Source organism: Amblyomma mixtum, chromosome 8, assembly GCF_055824585.1.
Source record: "Amblyomma mixtum isolate Tamu chromosome 8, ASM5582458v1, whole genome shotgun sequence".
Lineage (NCBI taxonomy): Eukaryota > Metazoa > Arthropoda > Arachnida > Ixodida > Ixodidae > Amblyomma > Amblyomma mixtum.
This window is the reverse complement of record NC_143019.1, coordinates 105,824,946-105,848,526: the sequence shown is the minus strand read 5'-3', so window position 1 is coordinate 105,848,526 and position 23,581 is coordinate 105,824,946. Positions and strand designations below refer to the sequence as shown.

Sequence of the window (23,581 nt, the reverse complement as noted above, 5' to 3'; positions counted from 1 at the left end):
GGGAGGGCTGCTCTGCGGCCGCCCGCCTTTTAAGCAGCGACGCCGAAAGGCGGACGAATCTGCCGACGCGTCTGTCGACACGGCTGCCGACGCGTCTGTCGGCACTCCTGCCGACGCGTTTGTCGACAGTCCTGCCGACGCGTTTGTCGACACGGCTGCCGACGCGTCTGTCGACACTCCTGCCGACGCGTCTGCTAACGACAGTAGACACTTTTAGTTGCTGCGTACGTAGCGACATTAAAGGCTTTCGCCTTAATATTGTGGTATTTTCTAACCTCTTTAAGAATAATCTGTGGATACAGGTTGACTTCAATGCAGTGCAAAATGTTCTCCATAGATCGGCAGAGCTTTATACCAGGGGTGAAGTACAGCCTTGCCATCTTTACTCACCATATAACCGATAGACACAGCCTTGACGTCCTCTTTTAATGCACTGTGCTCGAGGCCGGGCATGCATAGAGAATGGAGCTTGTGGCCTTTTTCATCGTTGTGCAAGCGGCCATGCTTCCAAGTTAGAGCTCTTTTAACAGTCAACTCCAAACGTGGTTTCTACCTCGAGAGCCCCTTCTCTAGCCCGAGATTCGAGGCTCAAGAAGACTCGTGAAGTAAAGAAAATAACTGAGCGTGCACACTGCATTATTTTATTTGAAACAAACATCCAAAAAAACATGCTTATTCTGTCCTTGTTTCACCGGCCATCACGCCAGCAGGCACCGCACTACAGACAGGTGGTATTCAGGGCTGGAAAGAGAGTGGTGAATAACGAGTTAGGCGGTGAAGGCGGATTACGCAAAAGAAAGCTAAATTTCTCCACCGTGCTGCCCCGCAGTAGGTGGCTAATACCCGTGCCACGCGCTTAAGGCCTTAAGTTTGTTAATGCCATTATATATATCTTCGGAGTTGGTGCTACACGTCCACATTTAATGCCATTATCGGAAGTGAGGATGACGATAACGCTTGCAAGGCAGTCAAAAGTTTCATCTTAATATAAAGAATGCTAGTGAGCACAATATATCGGGAATGTTGTTCAAATGTAATGTAAAAATGATTTTCTATAAAATACGGCAGTTCTTGCTTTGCAAGTAGAAAAAGTAGCCATAAACTCGCATGTCGGCACACGAGTCGAGAGTACCTGTCAAAAAGGCTGGTTAAAATGGCGCTCTTCGCATCGAAAACGCTGCATATATAGATGCTTCATCTAACAGAGTTACGACTTAACCATTTGCTGCTGGTTAGGAAGTTGTTACTCATGCTTTTCTGCGTCTGGAATGGGAACGGGAGTACGCATTGCACGGGCGAATTGAACTCAGTAAGTCGCGAATGGCAGTAAGGCTAATGCCATTAAATTTATGCGTGTGGCACCACACGAATGCCATTGAAGCTTAAGGCAGTGAGCACTTAATGGCATTAAATCTGTCCGTGTGGCAAGGGTATAATTTACGACAGCAATTACATGGACAGGACAATATATCTTTTTCAAAAATTCGCCGATGATCAATGCGATTCGTAAGGAATCGTGTTCACCCTGACGGTGGCTTGATCGAGCTCATCAATAACCATGTGACACGCAGTACTCCCTCGTTACTATCCCCATCCATCGACTCTAGCAAACCGCCGTTTTCCTCTCGCCACCCGTCGCCTCCTACCAACGTCCTCTCACTCCCTCGTTCTTCCCTGCCCTCGCGGCGCGTTTGAGCAGTTTGAAGCGTTTACCGAGAATCGAGACAGTTACTGCGCCATTTCGTTTCGTCAAGACCAGTTTTCATTTTTCTGCCTCTCCCGTTCGCCCCTGATGTCTCCCTCCCTCATCTCTTTCTCCCCTGTACCCTTTTCCTCTATGCACCCTGCCCCCTCTGCTCCTAGGCTTCACACACCGCCAACGCTGGACACTTGCGATAATGCGATAACGGGGGTTATAATGCTAACGCATTAAAAAGCGCAGAAACACCTCGCAACTCAGTCCTCCTGCTAAGGCTTCAAGCACCATTCGCACCCTTATCAGGACCCTGAAGCCGCGCAGCTCTTATAAAAATGGTCTACGGATAGTATATAGGCTTCTTATAGGCTCTATTGACTTTCTATGGATATTTCTTTTTGTCTATTCAAAGTCTATATAGACTGTCTATAAATAAAAAGTGTACTAAAAATGTGTGGCTATAAATATTCTATTGACTGCCAAAAGGATTTGTATTGCCTATGGACTATTCTCTAGCATTTGCCCATAGACTGTCTAAAAATCTTAGTTGAGCAGCATATCTGTCCTCCTGGCAAATTTGGGAGCTTCTTGATCCTGACCTCGATGCAGAAAGTGAGGGTTCATATGGTAACAATAAGTAAGGCCGCGTCCGCCTGGACGAAGAGCGTTTAATTGCACATGTTTGACTCCCGACGACGACTCTCGGGCATGGCACTAACTGCCAAGGTTTTTTTGAGACCCATGTTTTGCATCTTGCGTATGTTTATGAAACTGTTGTCAGTACTCCTTTTGCGCATTATATGAACTTGTTCAAGCTTTCTTGTGACACTGTCACCGCCATCGCTTTCTACGCGAGGAACGTTCAACACCGGGGGCTACCGGAGCGGCTGTATTGGCTGTACCATGAAACTGGTCATCATAAGTGGGTATTCCCGCTAGCAACCAAACCAGCTGTGGAGCCACCAGACACCGGAAAACTCGAACGCTACGAACCGAATAACAACCCAGCACCGAGAGGACAGTTGTAAGCAGAGTTAAAACAGTGTCCAGTCGGTTCTAAATCTTGATTCTACATCGGAGCGCTACTACACAGTAGCGCGCAGTAATACCAAGGGGCAGATGTGTTCGCCTGAATTCCCTCTCAGCTGATTTAGCGGATAATGGGCTCCTTATCGTACCTTGAAGCACTTTGCACACTTTGCCTTCACCTTGAAGGCACCTTTCATCCACGCAAGCAACTTTGCGCATTTCTAGATGTGGGCGCCGCCCAAGCACCTCACTTCGGTTCTAACCATAGTCGTGCCGTTCTATCGGTACACTCCACTCTGACCCTTCTCAGGTGCGTGACTTGCCATTCTACACATCGTCACAGATACCTCCGCCCAATACTACAAAGGCCTCTGCTATTGAGCTCCAACTAACCTGCGCTAGCCCTTCCACTGACCCTTCACTCACAGTTGGCTCCAAAACTATCATTTTTACATCTGCGGCACGACCCCTTCACCTTTACCCTTACCTGCCGCTTTTTTCCGTACGACTAAAGTTCGCACTCGCCCGCCGCGATGGCACAATAGTTAATTCACTCGGCTGCCGAGTCCGAGGAACGCGAGTTCATTCCCGGCCGCGTTTCGAAAAGGCGCCCTTATGCAGAGCGATATTACAATCACTGTCTGCCCACTGCCAGACAAAGGTCTCTCCCATATCTCCAACCCTGTCCTGTGCCAGATGCGATAACAAACATACAAATCTTGTCCGCCCATCTGACTCTCGGCGGGGCTCGATACGCTTGCCCTCTGGTAGAATTGATTCCGTTACCAAGAAAGACAAAGAACAGACGGAGGCGCTGCTAAGAATGGCGTACAAGACGGCACTCCACCTGCCAAGAAACACATGAAATGAAAAGCTGCTACAAATGGGCCTAAACAACACATTCGAAGAACTAACGGAAGCCCAGCTAAGTGCGCAAATAGCCAGGCTCCAGCAGACAGCCACCGGCCGCAAGCTCCTAAAGAGATTAGGGCACAATGTAGAAGGGATCGTAGATAGAACAGCTAGCATTCCAGACGAGGTCCGCCAGACACTAGACATCAGCCCTCTGCCGAGAAACATGGATCCCAACCTCCATGCCGCTAGAAGGCAGGCCAGGGCAGATTATGTGAAGCGGAACCTAGCCACAATGGAAAACACAGTATACACAGACGCGGCCCTCTATCCATGGGACCACAGGACCGAAAGTTCCGAGTCGCGGCAGCAGTGGTAGACCACATGGGGGAACCAATTAGCAGCGCGACATTAAGAAACTGTACGGTAAAAGAGGGGGAGGAAGCTGCCGTAGCTCTAGCGGCAGCCGAAGGTTACCGTAGGAACAAATCTTTGATAATCCTCACAGACACCAAAGCAGCATGCAGGAACTACATACCGGGCAAAATAAGCAAGGAAGCGCTGAGCATCCCCCTCGAAGCAAAGCTTCCAAATAAGACCTTAAGACACAGGATTTTCTGGATACCGGCACACACCGGGATAGAGGGTAACTCGAGGGTAGACAGCCTAGTTCGCGAGATCACGAGCCGAACAGGGCAGTCAGAAACCCTGGAGGACCCCATGACGGTGGAACCAACGTATGCAGAAATATTGAACTACCACAGAGGGCGGAGACTCAAATACCCACCACCCCACACATCATTAACACAGCACGAGGCGGTCTGCTGGCGGAGACTGCAAGCAGGGACTTTCCACAATTTATACATACTACATAAGATGTTCCCTACACAATACAGGGACACATGTCCGTGGTGCGGAGCAACCCCCACGCTATATCACATCACATGGGAATGCGAACGGAACAGAGCATTTCACAAGCTAAATGACCCGAATGCGGAACAATGGGAGGGCCTGCTGACCAGCAGCGAGCTCACGGCCCAAAAGGCACTGGTGCAGCACGCCTGCGAAGCAGCAAGACTCAGCGGTGCCCTGGAATAGGGGCGCCGACCTTGTGAAGAGGCCGAAGACATGAAGACATCGGCCCACCGCTAAAATCTGATTTTGATTTTTGGAGCTATAAATGTTTTTCACTCACTCACTCACTCCGTTACCCAAAAGGTTATCTCGCCTTAGCATTACATGCCTCGCCAATGCATGATTATATCAGGCGTTAACAGTTCACATGATGTTTACCTTGTTCTTTTTAATCGTTCGTATTTGTGTGCCGCCGTTTCACGCTGTTGCTAAGATGGGCACACAATACAATGTAATAAGTGGAGGAGACCACTACCCAGACCGCCACCGTCGTCCGTCAGCGCTTTCATGACCACAGGCCGTTATTATACCTTGTGTTGGCCGGAATCCTTGCGGTCACCCGAGTCCTTGTGGCCACCCGGGCTCTCGTGGTCAACCGTGCCCTTGTTGTTACCCGGGCCCGTGCGGTCATCCGGACTCTTGTGGTCACCCGTGCCCTTGTGGTTACCGGGGCCCGTGCAGTCACCCGGACTCTTGTGGTCACCCGTGCCCTTGTGGTTACCGGGGCCCGTGCAGTCACCCGGACTCTTGTGGTCACCCGTGCCCTTGTGGTTACCGGGGCCCGTGCAGTCACCCGGACTCTTGTGGTCACCCGTGCCCTTGTGGTTACCGGGGCCCGTGCAGTCACCCGGACTCTTGTGGTCACCCGTGCCCTTGTGGTTACCGGGGCCCGTGCAGTCATCCGGACTCTTGTGGTCACCCGTGCACTTGTGGTTACCGGGGCCCGTGCAGTCACCCGGACTCTTGTGGTCACTGGAGTACTTTTGGTGACCCTTCTGGCGTTCATACCACTCCTCGGCGGCCTGAAGGCGGTGCTCCACGCCCTCGCTCAGATTCCGCCAAGCCTCCCTGAGTTTGGGGTCTTCGGGCGGATTTCCTGACAGCCCGTCGTTCACCATCCACTGGGCCAGGCGCAAGGTGGTGCGGTTATCCTGCACGCAATTGCATAGCGACCCCTCTATAACAATAAAGGCAGCTACTTTGAGGGCTATAGTTTGCGCAGCACTGCTTTCGTCGCCTTCTCGTTCATTCTGGCAACACATTTCACATCTTGTTAAAGATGGAAAACTAGGTGTCTTGATATAGTTCGACAAAACAGCAGAAAAGACACAAGGAAAAGCCCCGCCACGAGCGCACATGTCTCGGGTTCTTTGTCCGTGCCTTTCCCGCGCTGTGTCGTCGGCCATATATATTGTGTCTGTTTCAATTTTAACCCGCCGCGGTGGCTCCGTGGTAAGCGCGGTTGGTTACTGCGCCGGACGGCCTGGGTTCGAACCCGGGCCGCGGCGGTCGCGTTTCGATGCAGGCGAAGCGCAAAAAGGCGACCGTGCGCAGTGTGATGTCTGCACACGTTACCAACTCCTATTGGCGATTTTCACGAACTATAGGCGGCGCAGCAGTCGAGCCAACATGGCAACTAAAACGACGACTCCACCTGCGACCAGCTTGGGTGCACAAGCAAGTTTCCCTGATCGCACAATTGCGTCAAGTTTTTTCTTTGAAGGTGAGCGCCTCTAATTCGGAGCCCTCCTAGCTGCCTGCCAACGACCGTGAGTCAGAAGGAAGGCTCACCCCGCTACTCGGAGTCTGGCCGTACAGAGGGCCCGACACGATGCTCTCTGCCATGAAGTCCATCTTGAGCTTCTCCTCGTCGGTCATGGGCTCCTTCGCATCCAGCGCCAGCAACACCTCCTCGGGGCATAGCTCCTCCAGACGCTTGATGATCAGCTCGGCAAGCTCGGCCGTCGTCTGGGAACGCAAACGAGAAGAAAATGTGGCCTCTGCGTGTCAGCTGAGGAAATTAATCGTTCAGGCACCGTTACTTAAAATGAAACTAAATATTTTCGGCTTCAATAACATATCAAGACCCCAATACAGCAAATTTGTCCGTTTTCCACATGAAATCGCCAATGGTTTAATTTTCATGCGAAAGCATTTCTTGTCTCAGAAGTGTTGTGTACAGGGCCTGTCAGCGGAGCGTGTCGGCAGAGCGTATCAGAGCGTGTCTGCACGAAAATGACCACTGGCAGTGCGGTTCCAACGCACTGCCAAGCGGGCACGCAACGCATAATGCGTTGTGGTGTACGGTAAAGTGTGTTGGAGATGTCATCCAACTGAGGTCACGTAAAAACGATGACTTGGAAAAAAAAGTTGCTGAGGTTCAAATGCAAATGCTTCCGCATTCTCCAATGCAGCAGACTGCAGCGCTTTCCAATCTTTTTACACGGACATACATGATTCTTACAAACCTTCAAAAAAATTCAGGGGGCCCTTTGGCTCTCTAAAGTGCTGCAAGGCGAAATCCTTTCCTGGCGCACTGTTTGTTTTTATTTATTTATTATTTTTCATATTTTGTTGTTCGCTCTTTTTCTTATTTTTAGTTTTATTTTTATTTTTCCTTTCCTTCACTTTATTCCTTTTATTTTATTCATGAAACCCATGCATTCACTAGATGCGCCTTTATTCATGCTCGAACCTTGAGCCTTCGTGGCGGAGCGGTAGCGTCTCCGCTTCAAATGCCAAAGGCCCTGGTTCGATTCTCACCCTCGGCGCAGTTTCTTTTTAAGCAGTGACGCCGAAAGGCGGACAAATCTGCCGACGCGTCTGCTAACGACAGTATGAGGCATTGAAGGCTTTCGCCTTAATAGTTGGAAACAGCATTAAAACAGTGAGACGCATGGCGCCGAAGCGTCCCAGTGATTCCGCGCCAAGCGGTTTGAGGAAGCAAGCGGCAGTGGCTTGACCACAAGGCTTTCGCCAAGCACACTTTAGAATTTCCAAAGTGTCTCCGGTAATTTTTAGAGCGCAGCTCTTTGGCGACCGTTTCTGCGTTTGGCGGCGTCGCCGTTGCCGTCGCTGTTGTAACCAGCAGTGGACACCTTAGTCGCGCTTTAAGAAGGTGCGAAAGCAGTGGAGCGGGAGCTTGGAAAGCAAAGGAAAAGCGCAAACTGCCATCTCGGAACCGCGGGCACCTCAATCGTGCTTTAGGCTATGACGGTAACAGGTGTGATGGTGGTGAAAACATTTATTAAGAAGGGACAGGAGGTATGCTTGGATCAGCCCGTAAGGGACCGATCCTTACAAACACTACGTGGAGGTCCCTAGTGTGGGACCCAAGTGGCGGTGGCCGCCGCCCGGGCGCGGCCGACTAAGGCTTGTTGGGCCTGTAAGTCGTGGCAGCCGAGCAGGGTCACCTCCCAGTCCTCCTGGGTTGGGTTGGGGATGGGGGGAGAGCGGGGTTGGAGGGGCAGGCCCACACCATGCGATAGGTGTCAGAAGACACCGAACTAAAGTGTGGGCAGCTGCCGTTAAAGGAGGGGTCAAAATGTTTTAGCGCTGCCGGGCACAGCAAAGTATTAGTGAGAAGGCGAAGAAGGAGCCGCTCATCCGCCTTCTTCAGGCCTTTACATGGGCTAGGGTAAAGGCGATGACAATTTTGATAATATGTTGTAATATCTTTGAATGTATCATCATCATCATCATCATCATCAGCCTGACTACACCCACTGCACGGCAAAGGCATCTCCCATGTCTCTCCAATTAACCCTGTTCTTTGTCAGTTGCCACCACTGTATCCCCGCAAACTTCTTAATCTCATCCACCCACCTAACTTTCTGCCGTCCCCTGCTACGTTTGCTTACTCTTGGAATCCACTCCGTTACCCTTAAGGACCAGCGGTTATCTTGCCTTGAATGTATAGACCGGATTAAAATCGGGTTCCTGATCGGATGGGGAGGAGAAAACAGCCCGGTGAGAGAGCTTGCGGGCGGCTGCGTCTGCTGCCTCGTTTCCTGCCAACCCGTGATGAGCAGGGGCCCATATAAGGTAACGCGCTGCATGCGTTCGCATCGACAACGTTGTTCAATTTTCAGGAGGAGGAGGAGGATAAACTTTATTTTCAATTTTAAGGAAATGAAGTGCGCATAACTGGCTCCCTGGGTCAGTGGGCGAATGAGAGATGTGGGCTGCAGGCATTGTCAACGTTGTGCTAGAAACGCGGCGCTGAAACCATAGGCCGTCGGCGTTCATTGTGTTCATTGGCGCTGGCGTTGACAAGGTTTTACACTGCGATCATTTTAAGGAAAGGAAGTGCGCATAACTGGCTCCTTGGTTCAGCAGGCGCCTGAATCGCGCTTACAGGTACGTGGGGTGATTGAGAGAGAGGAGGGCTGCAGGCATTGACAACCTTGCGCCAGAAACGCGGCGCTGAAGCCATAGGCGTTGGACCGAGATATGCGGGACAGATACATTTCCTTTCCTCAAAAACAATTTACCGACGAGTAAGGCGTAGAGCCGAACGGGCGGTGGCGTTCTCTGTACTTCCTGGCAGCGTTGCAAGACGCTGTCGCGTTCCACTCTTAGAGGCGAGGCTTAACATCTTAACCACACATCAGTGACAAAGGCAGCAACACTGCGCTTAAGACTTTCGCCTCACCGCACTTTAGGTCAACAAAGTGCCCCCCTGACTTTTTTCTTTCTCTCAGTCGCAATATCTCTGTCGCAACATCATCAAAAACAAAATATGAAAAAAATACCGAAGGCGCTTTGAATCGTCGCGCAGCGGCGGCCGGTAGCCACGCGTGACCTGTAGACGCGACGCGCTGCGTTCCTTCAGTTGGAGGCGCTGCGCTTTTGCTTTCGCAACCTACCAGGCTTAACCAAAGCTAGTCCCCGCCAATTTTTTCTTACCAACGCAGTCACATTATCGCGCGCAAAACGAAAGTGGTAGCGTTCTCAAATGGCAAACAACCTGTCTAGCGTAGCTGCTTGTTTCGTTAAATTTATGACTGTCATTACTGTTACAGTGAGACGCCGCCATCGCTACCTTCATTGTTCCATGATCTGTCAGCCCCTTAAACTCGCCAGCTGTCCGGTATTGGTGAAACATGCAATATGGCCGCGATCACTCTTTGGTTAGAATGCGTCCTCGTGCGCGTTTCGCGCTGTGAATCCGACGCGCGTCGTAGCTATGGTGTGTTGCATTCTACAGAAATATGGTATGCGTCGGAACATTGACTCACCTTAGTCACGACGTCCTCGCTGGCGCCTCGTCCAACGGACCTACCCTGCTGTGACATCGAGTTGTAGCCGGCGGGTTGCTGCGGCCAGCGCGACGCTTATCTGTTGGGCGGACCGCCAACGCGAACTGAACTGTGAATCTGACGCCGGTGGTGCCGGTGGGTGCGACCGTTGCAGCGATGGCGATGGTAATGACCGCGAAAGATTAGGTGAACGCGTTCGCCGAGTTGCACGGCCGGTGTGGGAGCGCGCGTCCGCGTGCTCCGGAACGACCGTGGTTCTTCTTGTTCCGACACCAAAGAAGCGTTCAGTTTTGTTATTCGGAGCTCTTGCGCAGTTTTCATCCGTCTCTCTTCTTTCTGGCCGCCGCGGTGGCTCAGCGGCTATGTTGCTCGACTGCTGACCCAAAAGATGCGGGTCCGATCCCGGCCGCGGCGTCTAGAATTTCTTTGGAGGAGAAATTCTAGAGGCCCGTGTACTGTGCGATGTCAGTGCACGTTAAAGAACCCCAGGTGGTCGAAATTTCCGGAGCCCTCCACTACGGCGTCTCTCATAGCCTTAGTCGCTTTGGGACGTTAAACCCCATAAACCAAACCAACCATCTTCTTTCTGGTTTTCATTTTTTTGTTATATCCTACCTTTGCAAGAAGCCGGACTTGTGCGCGTTCCTTGCTTGTGGTAGAGTACGAGACGCTGTAATAAGGACACGGTAACTTTTGGAGCGAAAAGCTCCACTTCTGCATGCAAAGCTGGAGGTCAAATTAGGCCTGGATTTGACCCCTCTGACTGGGGGCTCGCCGGAGGTCTGGCTGTGGCGTCATACTACGCGACTTGTCGCAGAGCTCTGTTATCGCTTTTTGCCGCTGCGCCGACCACCGCTCCGACCGCTCACACACCAGTTGTGTCACGTGACTAAAAGGCCAGCGAGTGCTGACACCGTAGACATATGGAGCCAGAACCGGTCACCGGAACGAGTTATTCGAATGGGCGTTGGAGGCGCTGGGCTGTTCTAGCGATCCCTAGGACAGAGAGCATCACGGAGCCGCGTTGGCTAGAGATAAGCCGCGAAAGGGGGCTTGTCTAGTTGATGAACCGGATGATTACAAATTTTTGCAAAGGTTCTTTGCAATCGTCTGCAGCTAGTTGTCGCTCACTTAATTGGCACGCATCAGGTCTGCGGTATCAGAGGCCGCAGCATCGGAACCCATATTCATAGTGCATGTTCTGTATTATAGAAAGTATCGTATGAGCCCGGAAATTAGCTCTAATTCAGATTGACTTGCCAAGGCCTTTGATAAAGTTGTCACGATTTCTTGTTTGCGGTCTTAGGGAAGGTAAATACTGGAGATGTTTTTCTTAGGGGCATAAGACTGTGCTATAAGGAGTATACAAGGCTAATTGCTAACCAAGAGCTAACCAAACCTATTCCATTGAAATTATCTGTTCGCCAAGGCTGTCCATTACCGCCTTTTTTGTTTCCCTATATCTTTAACCCCTTTGCCTCAGTATTATTAACAGCGCAACTATCCGCGGTTTCTCCCTGGCGCAATGGGAAATTAAGATTTTAGCATATGCAGATTATGTCGCCCTCTTTTGTTCTGACAAAACGAGTGTGCTTGAGGCATTACATTTGACTGAACAGTTTTGCGAGGTATCAGGTGCGGCTCTTAATTTAAATAAATACAAGGGGTTTTAGTTGCACCCCTGGAGTACAACGCCAAGTCATTATGGCGGCATAAGCTGGGACTGCGGTACCCTTCACTACCTTGGGGTTCCTCTTCACCAATGATGGGGTTCCTCTTCACCAACTTTCTCCAAGACCATTACTTGGAGAAAGTGCAGACGCAAAAGTTTCTTGGAATATGGTTTCACGAACATTTGTCATGGACTTATCATGTAGATCATTTAATTTCGGAACTCGCGCGTTCTGTACGATGTTTAAGTAAAGTGGCCCATATCTTACCTCTTTGGCTGAAGAGATCAATGTACTACACTTTATTCTATTCCAAACTGCTCTATGGTATGCTAGTATGGGGTACGACCACCAAAGGGAATTATGAGAGAATATTAGTTCTGCAGAAGCGCGTACTTCGGATATTAGAGAATTACAAAGGTCAAGTAAGAAACTTGCCTACGCAACCACTTTTCTTCAAACATAATATCCTTCCAGTTAAAAAAGTGTACAATTTCCGGATAATGCAACTAATATACAAAAAACAGCTATATGCCGATAACGTCCAGCATGCCTCCATGAGATATGCAATCAGGAATCGTAAGAGAAAGGTACAAAAATTCAGAACGAACTATGGCAAACAGGCTATGGACTATCAAATAGTTAGACTGCTTAACATACACGAATCTTATGTTGACTTCAGCCAACCATTCAGAGCCTTCAAACGAAATTATCGAGCATTCCTATTTTCCTCAAATATAATTTTAGAACCATAAACGCATTGCAAATACAGTAAACATCTTCTACATGGTTATCATGCATTTGCAACTATTATTCTAAGTTTGTTCTTTTGTTTCCCTTTCGTACTGCTCTTTGTTAGACTGTGATATACGCTAATACTCACTTCTGTTCAATTGTGTTATTAGAAACTTGCAGTTTGTACGCAACGTACGCAAGTTATGGCTTAGTTTCTTTTCATTTGTACATGAATGCCTATGTACCTTCATTCTTGCTCAAAACTTTTGAACTGCACTTTAGTTATATTGCTGCATTGTACTGTGTATTTCTCGTATTCATTGTGTTGTAATTGAAAAGCGTGAACATGTTATCCTATTGCAACCGCGTACATGCTTAAATTCAGAAAATGTGTGTCTGCTGCTGCTGCAGGCTGTAACTGATGTGAGGGGGCTAAGGCCTCGTCAGGCTTCCAAGCCTTTAGCCTTACGCCACCCGCAGGGATTCATCTGTATTGTTTCCTGCAAATAAAAAGCCAATTCAATTAAATTCAATTCAAAAATTCGCAGCAGTGGGGCGATTCACAGATAATCTCCATGAGGTGACAAACCCAGGCTTGGATGGGTAGGGAACAGTCAGTGCTTGCTAGGGCTTAACATTTTTTATTTGTAACACTTGCCTATGTGCTACAGGTTCTCCACTGTGTGAGGAATAAAGTACAGGTGATGCACAGGATATTCGCTACATTTGTATGGCGCTCCCAATGGGAACCCATGCGTCGCGATAAGCTATTTCTTTCTTTACAGTCTGGTGGAAAAAGGTCTTGTTCACTTATTCATGCATCAACCTGTTTCGCGTTTTTTCTTTTTTAAATCAGCTAACCACCCTTTTTTAGTAGTTGTGTTTATTAGGCGTCTCCGTGCTCATTTGCTTTTCCTCTTCGCACTGACTGGACACACTCGTGAGGGGCCTTTATGGGGATTCCTTATTAAGGAAGTTGCTGACGCCTTCGATTTCCCTACTGTGCGCTTTTCCTTGGACTACCTGTATAGCCTCTACAGAAGGCAGATGACTCAGCCATTTACAGAGTATTCGTCTTTACAGAGTATTCGTATCGGCAGAGCCATTTACAGAGTATTCGTATCGGCAATTTTTTCTGGAGTTCCTTGGCACCAGTGTTTTAAGACGTGTTAGGCGAATGTGCATTTCTTCTGCGGCAAAAACATTCTTCTTTAAACTGCACAGATCTACGCTGCCTGTGATGGCATGGCTTCATGCTAAGAAGATGCTTGCGCCATGGACGGTGAATTGCCGCCTGTGCAGTACACCAGAGAAAATTGACCATTGTTTTATTCTTTGCATTGATGCTGTATTCTTCTGGGACATATTAGAACGAACAATTAAGAAGGACATAGACATCACACCCTACAGGCCACCGCGGTGGCTCAGTGGCTATGGTGCTCGGCATCTGACCCAAAAGACGCGGGTTCGATCCCGGCCGCGGCGGCTAGAATTTCTTTGGAGGAGAAATTCTAGAGGCCCGTTGATATATTTGTCGATGCTAGAAGCGTGTCCCACCAGGCATCGGGTCCAGGAGCACCGCCGCAGTGCCGAAGGAGGAAGGAAACGTGGGCCGGAGACGGGGAGTAGGGGAAGTGAAGGAAAAACTGTATTCACATATTTACAATATTTACAAGAGCGGGACTGAGAATGGCTCTCAGTGGAAGGGCAACGTCTTCGTCAACCGTAGTCGACTGGAGCTAGCAGGCTTCTCTCGGCCACACTCACGGCCGAGTTAAATATCGTCCGGTTTCCCCAGATCCCTGGTTGGGGAATAATGGTCGACGAGCACTGTCCAATCCGATGGACCGAAGGGGACGTTCTTGTTACCACCCACGGCTGGGCAGGTGCGGGTTTTTCCACTCTAACGCAGCTGGGTCGATGAGAGGGGGAGAATGCTGACTCAACCAGCCCAGCGGGAAAGGAACCTCCCGAAGTCTTCCAGCAGGGGAATGAACTTGCCTCCCCGCCGATTTCCCAGAACGCGAGTCGGGGACACAGAATTCTTCAATTATCCGCCAGCGTGACCGGCGCCGCCAAGTCGCCTCCGCATTCACGGTGGTTGCTCGGACAAAAGCTCCTGGGCCTCGCCTGCCTTCGTCGCCGCTATAGTGGTCATCTCCGCTGTGGTCGCTGGGGTTTCTGCTGACAATGGCCCTCGACATTCTTGCTACACTAATCCGCTGAGGCTCGGAGGGGCATTCCAAACATCCCACTTCCCATGGTCGTCGCGGGGTTGTCGACCTTGGTGATTGTTCACGGTAGCTGTTTGATCGGGCCACGTGGTCCGAAGTACGGCTACAACAGCAGGCCTCGATGAATGTTCACGATAGCGGCTTGATCGGGCCCACGTGGTCCGAATTACGGTTACAACAGCAGGCCTCGATGAATGTTCACGGTAGCTGCATGATCGGGCCCACGTGGTCTGAAGTACAGTGGACACAGGTGTGACGGGAACACACAAAGAGAGTTAAAGGGGGGGGGGGGTAGAAACACAACAGCACGTCCGCCGCCCGAAGAGGTCTCGTAGTGGCTGCAGCCAACGCTGCTGCGCGCAGAGACCTGGAGTTGTGTCCGTTCGACTTTTGGTCACAGCTGGGCCCAAAGGTTCTTCTTGCTTCGTTGACAGCTGTAACGGTCTCAACCAGCAAGGTACACAGCCCAACAAGCAGAAAGCGCCAAACCGACTTCAAGAACTGCCAAGCTGTTTTCGGTCGACAAAGTCTGTTTAGAGAAAATGAGCTGTAGCGTGAAATTTACGTCCTCCTCCGAAAGTTGACATGTTTGACCAAACCAGAACACACAGAGCTTGTTTAGCCAAAAGGGAAAAATTTCCTAAAATTTTGAGGGGGTGCCGTAGCACGGTTTATGTCACAGAAAGCCACCGCCCGTGAGAGCACAAAGGGAAGGTGGAGCTGCTGAACACACATACAAAACAGACAAAAATGATTCCCGCTAAAGCAAAAAAACAAAATACAAATTTGCATAGCGGAATAACGTCTGGGGAGTCAGGAAAGGGCATTACACGGGAAAGCTTCGGCTGAGGCCATCAGCGTTGTCATTACCTCGCAATTTTCTGAAACGCCCCGCAATGCCAAGCTCCAAAATTTCGCTCTCATTTTTGTATAGGAGAGTGTAATGAACAAAAGAACAAAAAACAAGCATGAAACTCAATATGAGATTATGCGTCATATCCGCCCCTTGCGCGGCCGCGGTCCGACAGCTGCTTTAGCAGATGAGACATTGCATAATGCTAGGAATTCCAGCTTGCATTTCTGTACAGGAGAGTTAAATGAACAAAAAGAAACAAGCATTCAACTCAAGACGGGATTATTCCTCGAATCCGTCTGCAAACGGCGTTGCGATCAGAGGATTTTACTGCTTCCTATTCTTCAGCCGCCCCCTTCGCGGCCGCGGTCCGATAGCTGCTCTAGCAGGTGCAACAGGACACAAGGCTAGGAATTTCAGCTTGGGACCCTTAACTGTTCTTCGTCCAAGTCTCGCGGTTCTGAAGTTTAGCTGACGCTCAGAAAGCAGAATGCGAGAAGGGAGCGAACGAGTGCGAATGCCGTGCCAGCGTATCCGTCTCTCTCGGATTGGGTGCGCGCGTTGCGTTCTCTTGGCTTGTGTTCCCACGGGGCGGGTGCGAACTCTTGAGCACCGAGGTGCCAAATTGGGACGGCTACGCGGTTCGGATTGCAGTCGAGCAGTCAACAAGAGCCGCACTTTCCCCTTAATTAACTCTTCCCGTTTGGCCACCTCTGTGCGCTGCCGCTCAGTGGAAACCCTCGCAGTTGGTTTGCGTGGCGCGTCACTAGCAAACGCTGAACCGTCACAGGTAAAGTCGCTGGCGTTCGCCTCATCATCAGTTTGTAATCCAGCCTGCTCTGGCTCACTACCGTGAGAGTTTATAAGCTTGACAGGGCCACGTGTGCCCTCTTCACCCGCGTGCTCTGCTGGCGCTGCGAATTCTGGAGCCTTCGAACTGGTGAGGACCTGTGCAGCGTTATCTCCAAGACTAAGGCCCTTTTCTTTGGGCAGCCTATCCAAGCGATTCGGGAAAATCGAGGGATGCTGCATAGGCAGGTCTTGGGAGACGGCTGCCTCGGTCAGACGCAGCTCGAGCGGGCTCTCGATCGCGACGCGGGCAGTAAGTTGGTCGTGTTGGATACCTTTCCTATCCTTATACTGGCGGTACAGCAGGCCAGAACGGAGTTGGAAAGGTATGTTCTTTCGTGACACACCTATGTCACTTTGGTGACTCAAGTTGCGTAGAGTCTGGTCTTTCTCTTGCTCAGCGGTGAACGTTTCTCTGTCCACACGAAGGAGTTCGAGAAAGCCATCTGAGTGGGGCAATGCTAGATTGGTATTCAATTCCTCACCTAGCCCCAGCTCATCACTCGTGCCTGATTCGGAAGACTCACTATAGCTTGCACTACTATCGGTGCTCTTTACCCCTGTGCTAGAAGTGAGTAAGTCCTGGGCTGGCTCGTCAGTAGGTAGCGCGGAACCGTCACGGGTTAAGTCGCCGGCGTTCGTCTCATCGTCAGTCTTTACTAGAGATTGCTCTGCCTCGTCACCGCGAGAATTTACAGGCTTCGGGCTTACAGGTTGAGGTTTGCCCTCTTCAACTGTGTGCTCTGCTGGCGCTGCGATCTCACGAGCCTTCGAAATGGTAAGGACCTGCGCAGCGTTATCTCCAAAACAAAGGCCCTTTTCTTCGGGCAGCATATCCAAGCGATTTGAGAAAATCGAGGGATGCTGCTTAGGCAGGTTTTGGGAGACGGCTGCCTCGGTCAGACGCACCCCGAGCGGGCTCTCGATCGCGACGCGGGCAATAGGCAAAGACACACTGGTTTCATTGGAGCATAACTCAATTTCGAGTTTTCGGTCGCGAGCGGCTGGCGTTCCGTTATCGTTGAACTGATCATGGTTTCGAGGAAGCGCTGAGACGCATTCCTCGCTTACAATAGAACTTGCAGTTGTCACTTTCAGCGCGCGACTGCTTTCTGGAGGACTACCTTTTTGCGCTGCGCCTACGCCTATCTGGGTTGCAAGGACAATCTGTGCGGCATCGCGCTTTTCAGCTAACGCCGCGCTCTGGCTTGGAGCTCCACAGTCGCTGTAAGGTTTGCCCTCTTCAACTACGTGCTCTGCTGGCGCTGCGAATTCACGAGCCTTCGAAGTGGTAAGGACCTGCGCAGCGTTATCTCCAAAACAAAGGCCCTTTTCTTTGGGCAGCCTATCCAAGCGATTCGGGAAAATCGAGGGATGCTGCATAGGCAGGTCTTGGGAGACGGCTGCCTCGGTCAGACGCAGCTCGAGCGGGCTCTCGATCGCGACGCGGGCAGTAAGTTGGTCGTGTTGGATACCTTTCCTATCCTTATACTGGCGGTACAGCAGGCCAGAACGGAGTTGGAAAGGTATGTTCTTTCGTGACACACCTATGTCACTTTGGTGACTCAAGTTGCGTAGAGTCTGGTCTTTCTCTTGCTCAGCGGTGAACGTTTCTCTGTCCACACGAAGGAGTTCGAGAAAGCCATCTGAGTGGGGCAATGCTAGATTGGTATTCAATTCCTCACCTAGCCCCAGCTCATCACTCGTGCCTGATTCGGAAGACTCACTATAGCTTGCACTACTATCGGTGCTCTTTACCCCTGTGCTAGAAGTGAGTAAGTCCTGGGCTGGCTCGTCAGTAGGTAGCGCGGAACCGTCACGGGTTAAGTCGCCGGCGTTCGTCTCATCGTCAGTCTTTACTAGAGATTGCTCTGCCTCGTCACCGCGAGAATTTACAGGCTTCGGGCTTACAGGTTGAGGTTTGCCCTCTTCAACTGTGTGCTCTGCTGGCGCTGCGATCTCACGAGCCTTCGAAATGGTAAGGACCTGCGCAGCGTTATCTCCAAAACAAAGGCCCTTTTCTTCGGGCAGCATATCCAAGCGATTTGAGAAAATCGAGGGATGCTGCTTAGGCAGGTTTTGGGAGACGGCTGCCTCGGTCAGACGCACCCCGAGCGGGCTCTCGATCGCGACGCGGGCAATAGGCAAAGACACACTGGTTTCATTGGAGCATAACTCAATTTCGAGTTTTCGGTCGCGAGCGGCTGGCGTTCCGTTATCGTTGAACTGATCATGGTTTCGAGGAAGCGCTGAGACGCATTCCTCGCTTACAATAGAACTTGCAGTTGTCACTTTCAGCGCGCGACTGCTTTCTGGAGGACTACCTTTTTGCGCTGCGCCTACGCCTATCTGGGTTGCAAGGACAATCTGTGCGGCATCGCGCTTTTCAGCTAACGCCGCGCTCTGGCTTGGAGCTCCACAGTCGCTGTAAGGTTTGCCCTCTTCAACTACGTGCTCTGCTGGCGCTGCGAATTCACGAGCCTTCGAAGTGGTAAGGACCTGCGCAGCGTTATCTCCAAAACAAAGGCCCTTTTCTTTGGGCAGCATATCCGAGCGATTTGAGGAAATCGAGTGATGCTGCTTAGGCAGGTTTTGGGAGATGGCTGCCTCGGTCAGACGCACCCCGAGCGGGCTCTCGTTTGCGACGCGGGCAATGGGCAAAGACACGCAGTTTTCATTCACGATTTTAATTTCACTTCGCGCCGAAACCTCCTGATTTATTGTCGAATTCCTCTCGGCGCGCTTCGCCAGTAAAGTTTGCAACTCCAAACGCATTAAAGCAAGTTGCCTTTCATCGGCTTCCTTGAGACGAAGGCGTTCTTTTTCTATCCTGTCAGCCTCCTCCTTAGCGGCTTCCTTGCGGTAAAGGCGCTCTTTTTCTATCCTGTCAGCCTCCTCCTTAGCGGCTTCCCTGCGGTAAAGGCGTTCTTTTTCTATCCTGTCAGCCTCCTTCTTAGCGGCTTCCTTGCGGTAAAGGCGTCCTTTTTCAACCCTGACGGCCTTCTCCTTGCGTTCATTTTCAATCCTGTCAGCCTCCTTCTTAGCGGCTTCCTTGCGGTAAAGGCGTTCTTTTTCAATCCTGTCGGCCTCCTCCTTGCGTTCCTTTTCAACCCTGTCGGCCTCCTCCTTAGCGCTCCTGATTCCCTCCTGAATGACTTCCCAGGTCTCCAAAATTTTGTCTCCCTCCTCCTTAGCACCACATTCCTTAATAGCCTCAATCAGCTGCGGCTTTCTGTGACTTTTCCTGGCCTCAATACCCAACTTTTCACACAGCAACATCAACTCTGGCTTCTTTAGCTTGCTCAAATCCATGGCAATTCTCGAACGAGGACTTTCAAAAATAAGCTGCTACGTGAAATGCTTAAGCGAGCACGTGCAGAAAACAATCTACAGGAAGTGATAAATTTCCAGAGTTATCAAGCCTGGCAGATTCTTAAAGAAAGTCAAGCGCTCACCACTGCTGAAGCCAGGACCAAGCGTGGAAGATCCCACCGCTGCCACCAGTTGATATATTTGTCGATGCTAGAAGCGTGTCCCACCAGGCATCGGGTCCAGGAGCACCGCCGCAGTGCCGAAGGAGGAAGGAAACGTGGGCCGGAGACGGGGAGTAGGGGAAGTGAAGGAAAAACTGTATTCACATATTTACAATATTTACAAGAGCGGGACTGAGAATGGCTCTCAGTGGAAGGGCAACGTCTTCGTCAACCGTAGTCGACTGGAGCTAGCAGGCTTCTCTCGGCCACACTCACGGCCGAGTTAAATATCGTCCGGTTTCCCCAGATCCCTGGTTGGGGAATAATGGTCGACGAGCACTGTCCAATCCGATGGACCGAAGGGGACGTTCTTGTTACCACCCACGGCTGGGCAGGTGCGGGTTTTTCCACTCTAACGCAGCTGGGTCGATGAGAGGGGGAGAATGCTGACTCAACCAGCCCAGCGGGAAAGGAACCTCCCGAAGTCTTCCAGCAGGGGAATGAACTTGCCTCCCCGCCGATTTCCCAGAACGCGAGTCGGGGACACAGAATTCTTCAATTATCCGCCAGCGTGACCGGCGCCGCCAAGTCGCCTCCGCATTCACGGTGGTTGCTCGGACAAAAGCTCCTGGGCCTCGCCTGCCTTCGTCGCCGCTATAGTGGTCATCTCCGCTGTGGTCGCTGGGGTTTCTGCTGACAATGGCCCTCGACATTCTTGCTACACTAATCCGCTGAGGCTCGGAGGGGCATTCCAAACATCCCACTTCCCATGGTCGTCGCGGGGTTGTCGACCTTGGTGATTGTTCACGGTAGCTGTTTGATCGGGCCACGTGGTCCGAAGTACGGCTACAACAGCAGGCCTCGATGAATGTTCACGATAGCGGCTTGATCGGGCCCACGTGGTCCGAATTACGGTTACAACAGCAGGCCTCGATGAATGTTCACGGTAGCTGCATGATCGGGCCCACGTGGTCTGAAGTACAGTGGACACAGGTGTGACGGGAACACACAAAGAGAGTTAAAGGGGGGGGGGGGGGGGGGTAGAAACACAACACCGTGTACTGTGCGATGTCAGTGCACGTTAAAGAACCCCAGGTGGTCGAAATTTCCGGAGCCCATAGCCTTAGTCGCATTGGGACGTTAAACCCCACAAAACCAAAACCGAACACCCTACAGTATCCGTTTTTCTGCGTGTGGAGAAAAATTGTGTTGTGCCACATGATCTATTTATGTCGCTGGGGCTATTTAGTCTCTGTAAGAGCCGCATGATGGACCGCCACGCCGAGTCACCACGGTCGTCGAAATCTGTGTTTCGTGAACAATGCGCTTTGGTGCAGGGAGTATATGCTGCCCTGGAAGAGCCGCCTAGCTGGCTGCCCTATCTGGATGCATGTGTGTGCATCCCAGACTTTTGATGTTTTGGAAGGTGGAATCATGCAGGGATATGATGGCCTGGTGTTTTGTGGCGTAGGCATGCTTAGATTTTTTTTTTCGGCGCCATTGCCACGCAATAAAGAAAAGAAAAAGCCTAGTGGTCTCGCTGAGCAGCCCTTAAAGGAGATCTGTTCGCGCAGCCGCGGTTTCGACTCCCAGTCATGGATATTGGTCCAATTTCTTTCTCTATTTTTCAGGGTTTGACCTCTAACTCAGCTGAAGGTCAAAACTAGGCACCCGGCGATCAAAGCACGATGTCCCGTAGTGAAGCTTTTGCTTCAAAAGGATAGGTTATCAGGAAATGTAGGCACGCTGTCTGACTTTTAGGTGGACAACTGAACCGCGCCGTGAGGGCACAGAGGAAGATAGTGGTGAAAGAAGAACGGAAGAAAGATGTGCCGTAGTGGAGGGCTCCGGAATAATTTCGACCACCTGGTGATCTTTAACGTGCCCTGACATCGCACAGCACGCAGGCTCTCTCTGCGCTTCGCCTCCATCTCTTTCCTCAGTACCAACATAGTCGACACAACATTGTCAATGGCACGCCAATGAACGAAATGAATGCCCAGTGCCGCGTATCTGCCACAACGCTGTCAACGCCAACGCATTGCGCGCAGCTCTCTGTCATTACCGCAATGTGCCTGCATGCGTGATTGAGAGAGAGAGAGAGAGGGAGAGAGAAAGATGAGCGGAAATGTAGGGAGGTTAACTAGGCGAGGCGCAGTGTGCTAGCCTACACGTGGGAAGGGGAAAACAGAGAGAGATAAAAGAGAGGAATGACCATGTTTCGGTAGCGCATTACTAACAGCGCACACAGGGCGCACACTGAAAGTAAAGCGCGATTGAGGTGTCCACTGGCCCAGGGAGCCAGTTATGCGTGTTTCCTTTCGTTTCGTGATTACAGTTTAGGAAGATGACAACGTGCAATGAACAGCGCGAGTGTCGGACATTTACACACGAGGCTTGATCGGTTGCGGTGATAGCATAGTGCTCTCGTGTAGTGGCCAGCGAAGCTGCCTTGTCTGCACTGCGGCGTGTTCGAAATCCAGTCGCGGCAATATTTTATATCTGCAGGTTTCTCAAAGATATCAAGGGCCAAAAGTCATAGGTCAAAGGGGTAGGCTTCAGAGACCCATCGGCTTTTCGAGGATTGCTAGTGAAGCAGTGCTTTCGCACTAAAAGGCCTCAGCACTAGTGATGCAAAACTATCGATAGTACTATCGATAGTTAGCGCTTTCAATAGTAGTATACTGTCAATATAACTATCGAAAGTACTATCGATAGTACTTTCGATAGTTCTGGTGATAGCACTATCGATAGCCGTATCGATACTACTTGTTATATATAGTACTATCGATTCTATAAAATCAACCACGCGTACACACTGCATCCTAAACTTGTTTTCCCGAGTGTGTAGTATGGAGGTGATGGCATGAGTAACTGACAGGACTCGCCCGTTTTCGGGGCTTATGCGTCATCGAGCTCTGCAGACGTTCGCTACGTAAAGTTTCTGGATAAAATATTAGCGTGCGAATGTCCTAGTTGCGAAGCATGTGTGCGCAAAGCGCTTCTGCAGCGGTTACGTCAGCAAGACGACGTATGCTGTGCATGATAGTGCCGGGTAAGCCAGCACAACCTGTGCCGTTTGATCTTTCATCGGATGCAGTTCCAGGTATCTTTCCGAACTGCTCCAGTGCTTGTTCTTTCATCAGATATAGTTCCAGGAATTTCTCCCAACTGTCCTAGTTCACGTTAAAAAACCGCAGATTGTCGAAATTTACCCGGAGACCTCCACTACAGCATCCCTCATAGCTTGAGTCTCATTGGGACGTTAAGCTTCATGAGACTGTGAAACCAATCAGGTATCGCAAATGTTTTGGTTATATCGCTGGCCAACAAATGCTTGTCAATATTTTTGCTATGAATAATCTTACCATCGACAGTTTCACTATCGATTGTCTTGCTATCGATAGCGGTACTATCGCTAGTAATACTATCGATAGCAATTGACACTATCGGTAGTAATACTATCTATAGTAGATTGTCGATAATACTATCGATTGTCTATCGATAGTAGCACTATCGACATTTCTTTCGCACGATCGATAGTTTCAAAAAACTATCGATACTATCGATAGTCATATTTTCCGATAGTTTTGCATCACTACTCAGCACTCCTCCTGTGGCGCCGCGCACCTCGCGCAGTTGAGCATATTAGAGCATGAATTGTGAACGCTGGGCTCAAACTTCATGCCCTAATACGTTAAACCGCGAAAGGTGCGCGGCGTCATAGGAGATGAGCTGGCTTTTCTTTATACGACGCACTGGCCGGGCTCAGACTTTGTCTAAGGCTTGGGCCGAGCACGGGCCTCTGTCCTGTGCAGTGCCCTAGTTCGGGGTAAATCCCTTTGACTCCGTGTGTATGAATGGTGTACCTCATTAACCGCTTCAGCGCGGCACCTCACAATATCGCTCTGCTGCTAACACTCGTTTACGACCTCTTCGTAAACTCCTTCCGACTCTTTCTCCGTTCTCTGTGCATACAAACACCAAACGTCCTGTCGCGGACGCCAGAATATA

General features: G+C 50.6%; 1 protein-coding gene and 1 pseudogene across 2 annotated transcripts; one reads left to right on the top strand and one right to left on the bottom strand.

Annotated features, from left to right (window-relative positions):
- Positions 1-619: 619 nt before the first annotated feature.
- Positions 620-10,587, bottom strand: LOC149333790 (uncharacterized). Of its 2 annotated transcripts, none has more exons than XM_089558778.1 (4): positions 10,369-10,587; positions 6,284-6,460; positions 5,023-5,643; positions 620-741 (listed from the first exon to the last, which is right to left on the bottom strand). In XM_089558778.1, the coding sequence occupies exons 1-4, from the start codon at positions 10,471-10,473 to the stop codon at positions 736-738; spliced, it is 909 nt and encodes a 302-aa protein (XP_089414904.1). In that variant the 5' UTR covers positions 10,474-10,587; the 3' UTR covers positions 620-735. The 2 variants fall into 2 exon arrangements, with proteins under 2 accessions (XP_089414904.1, XP_089414905.1); XM_089558779.1 differs by lacking the exon at positions 10,369-10,587 and adding an exon at positions 9,733-9,984.
- Positions 10,588-12,811: 2,224 nt separating this feature from the next.
- Positions 12,812-20,982, top strand: LOC149333789 (uncharacterized; annotated as a pseudogene).
- The last annotated feature ends 2,599 nt before the right edge of the window (positions 20,983-23,581 follow it).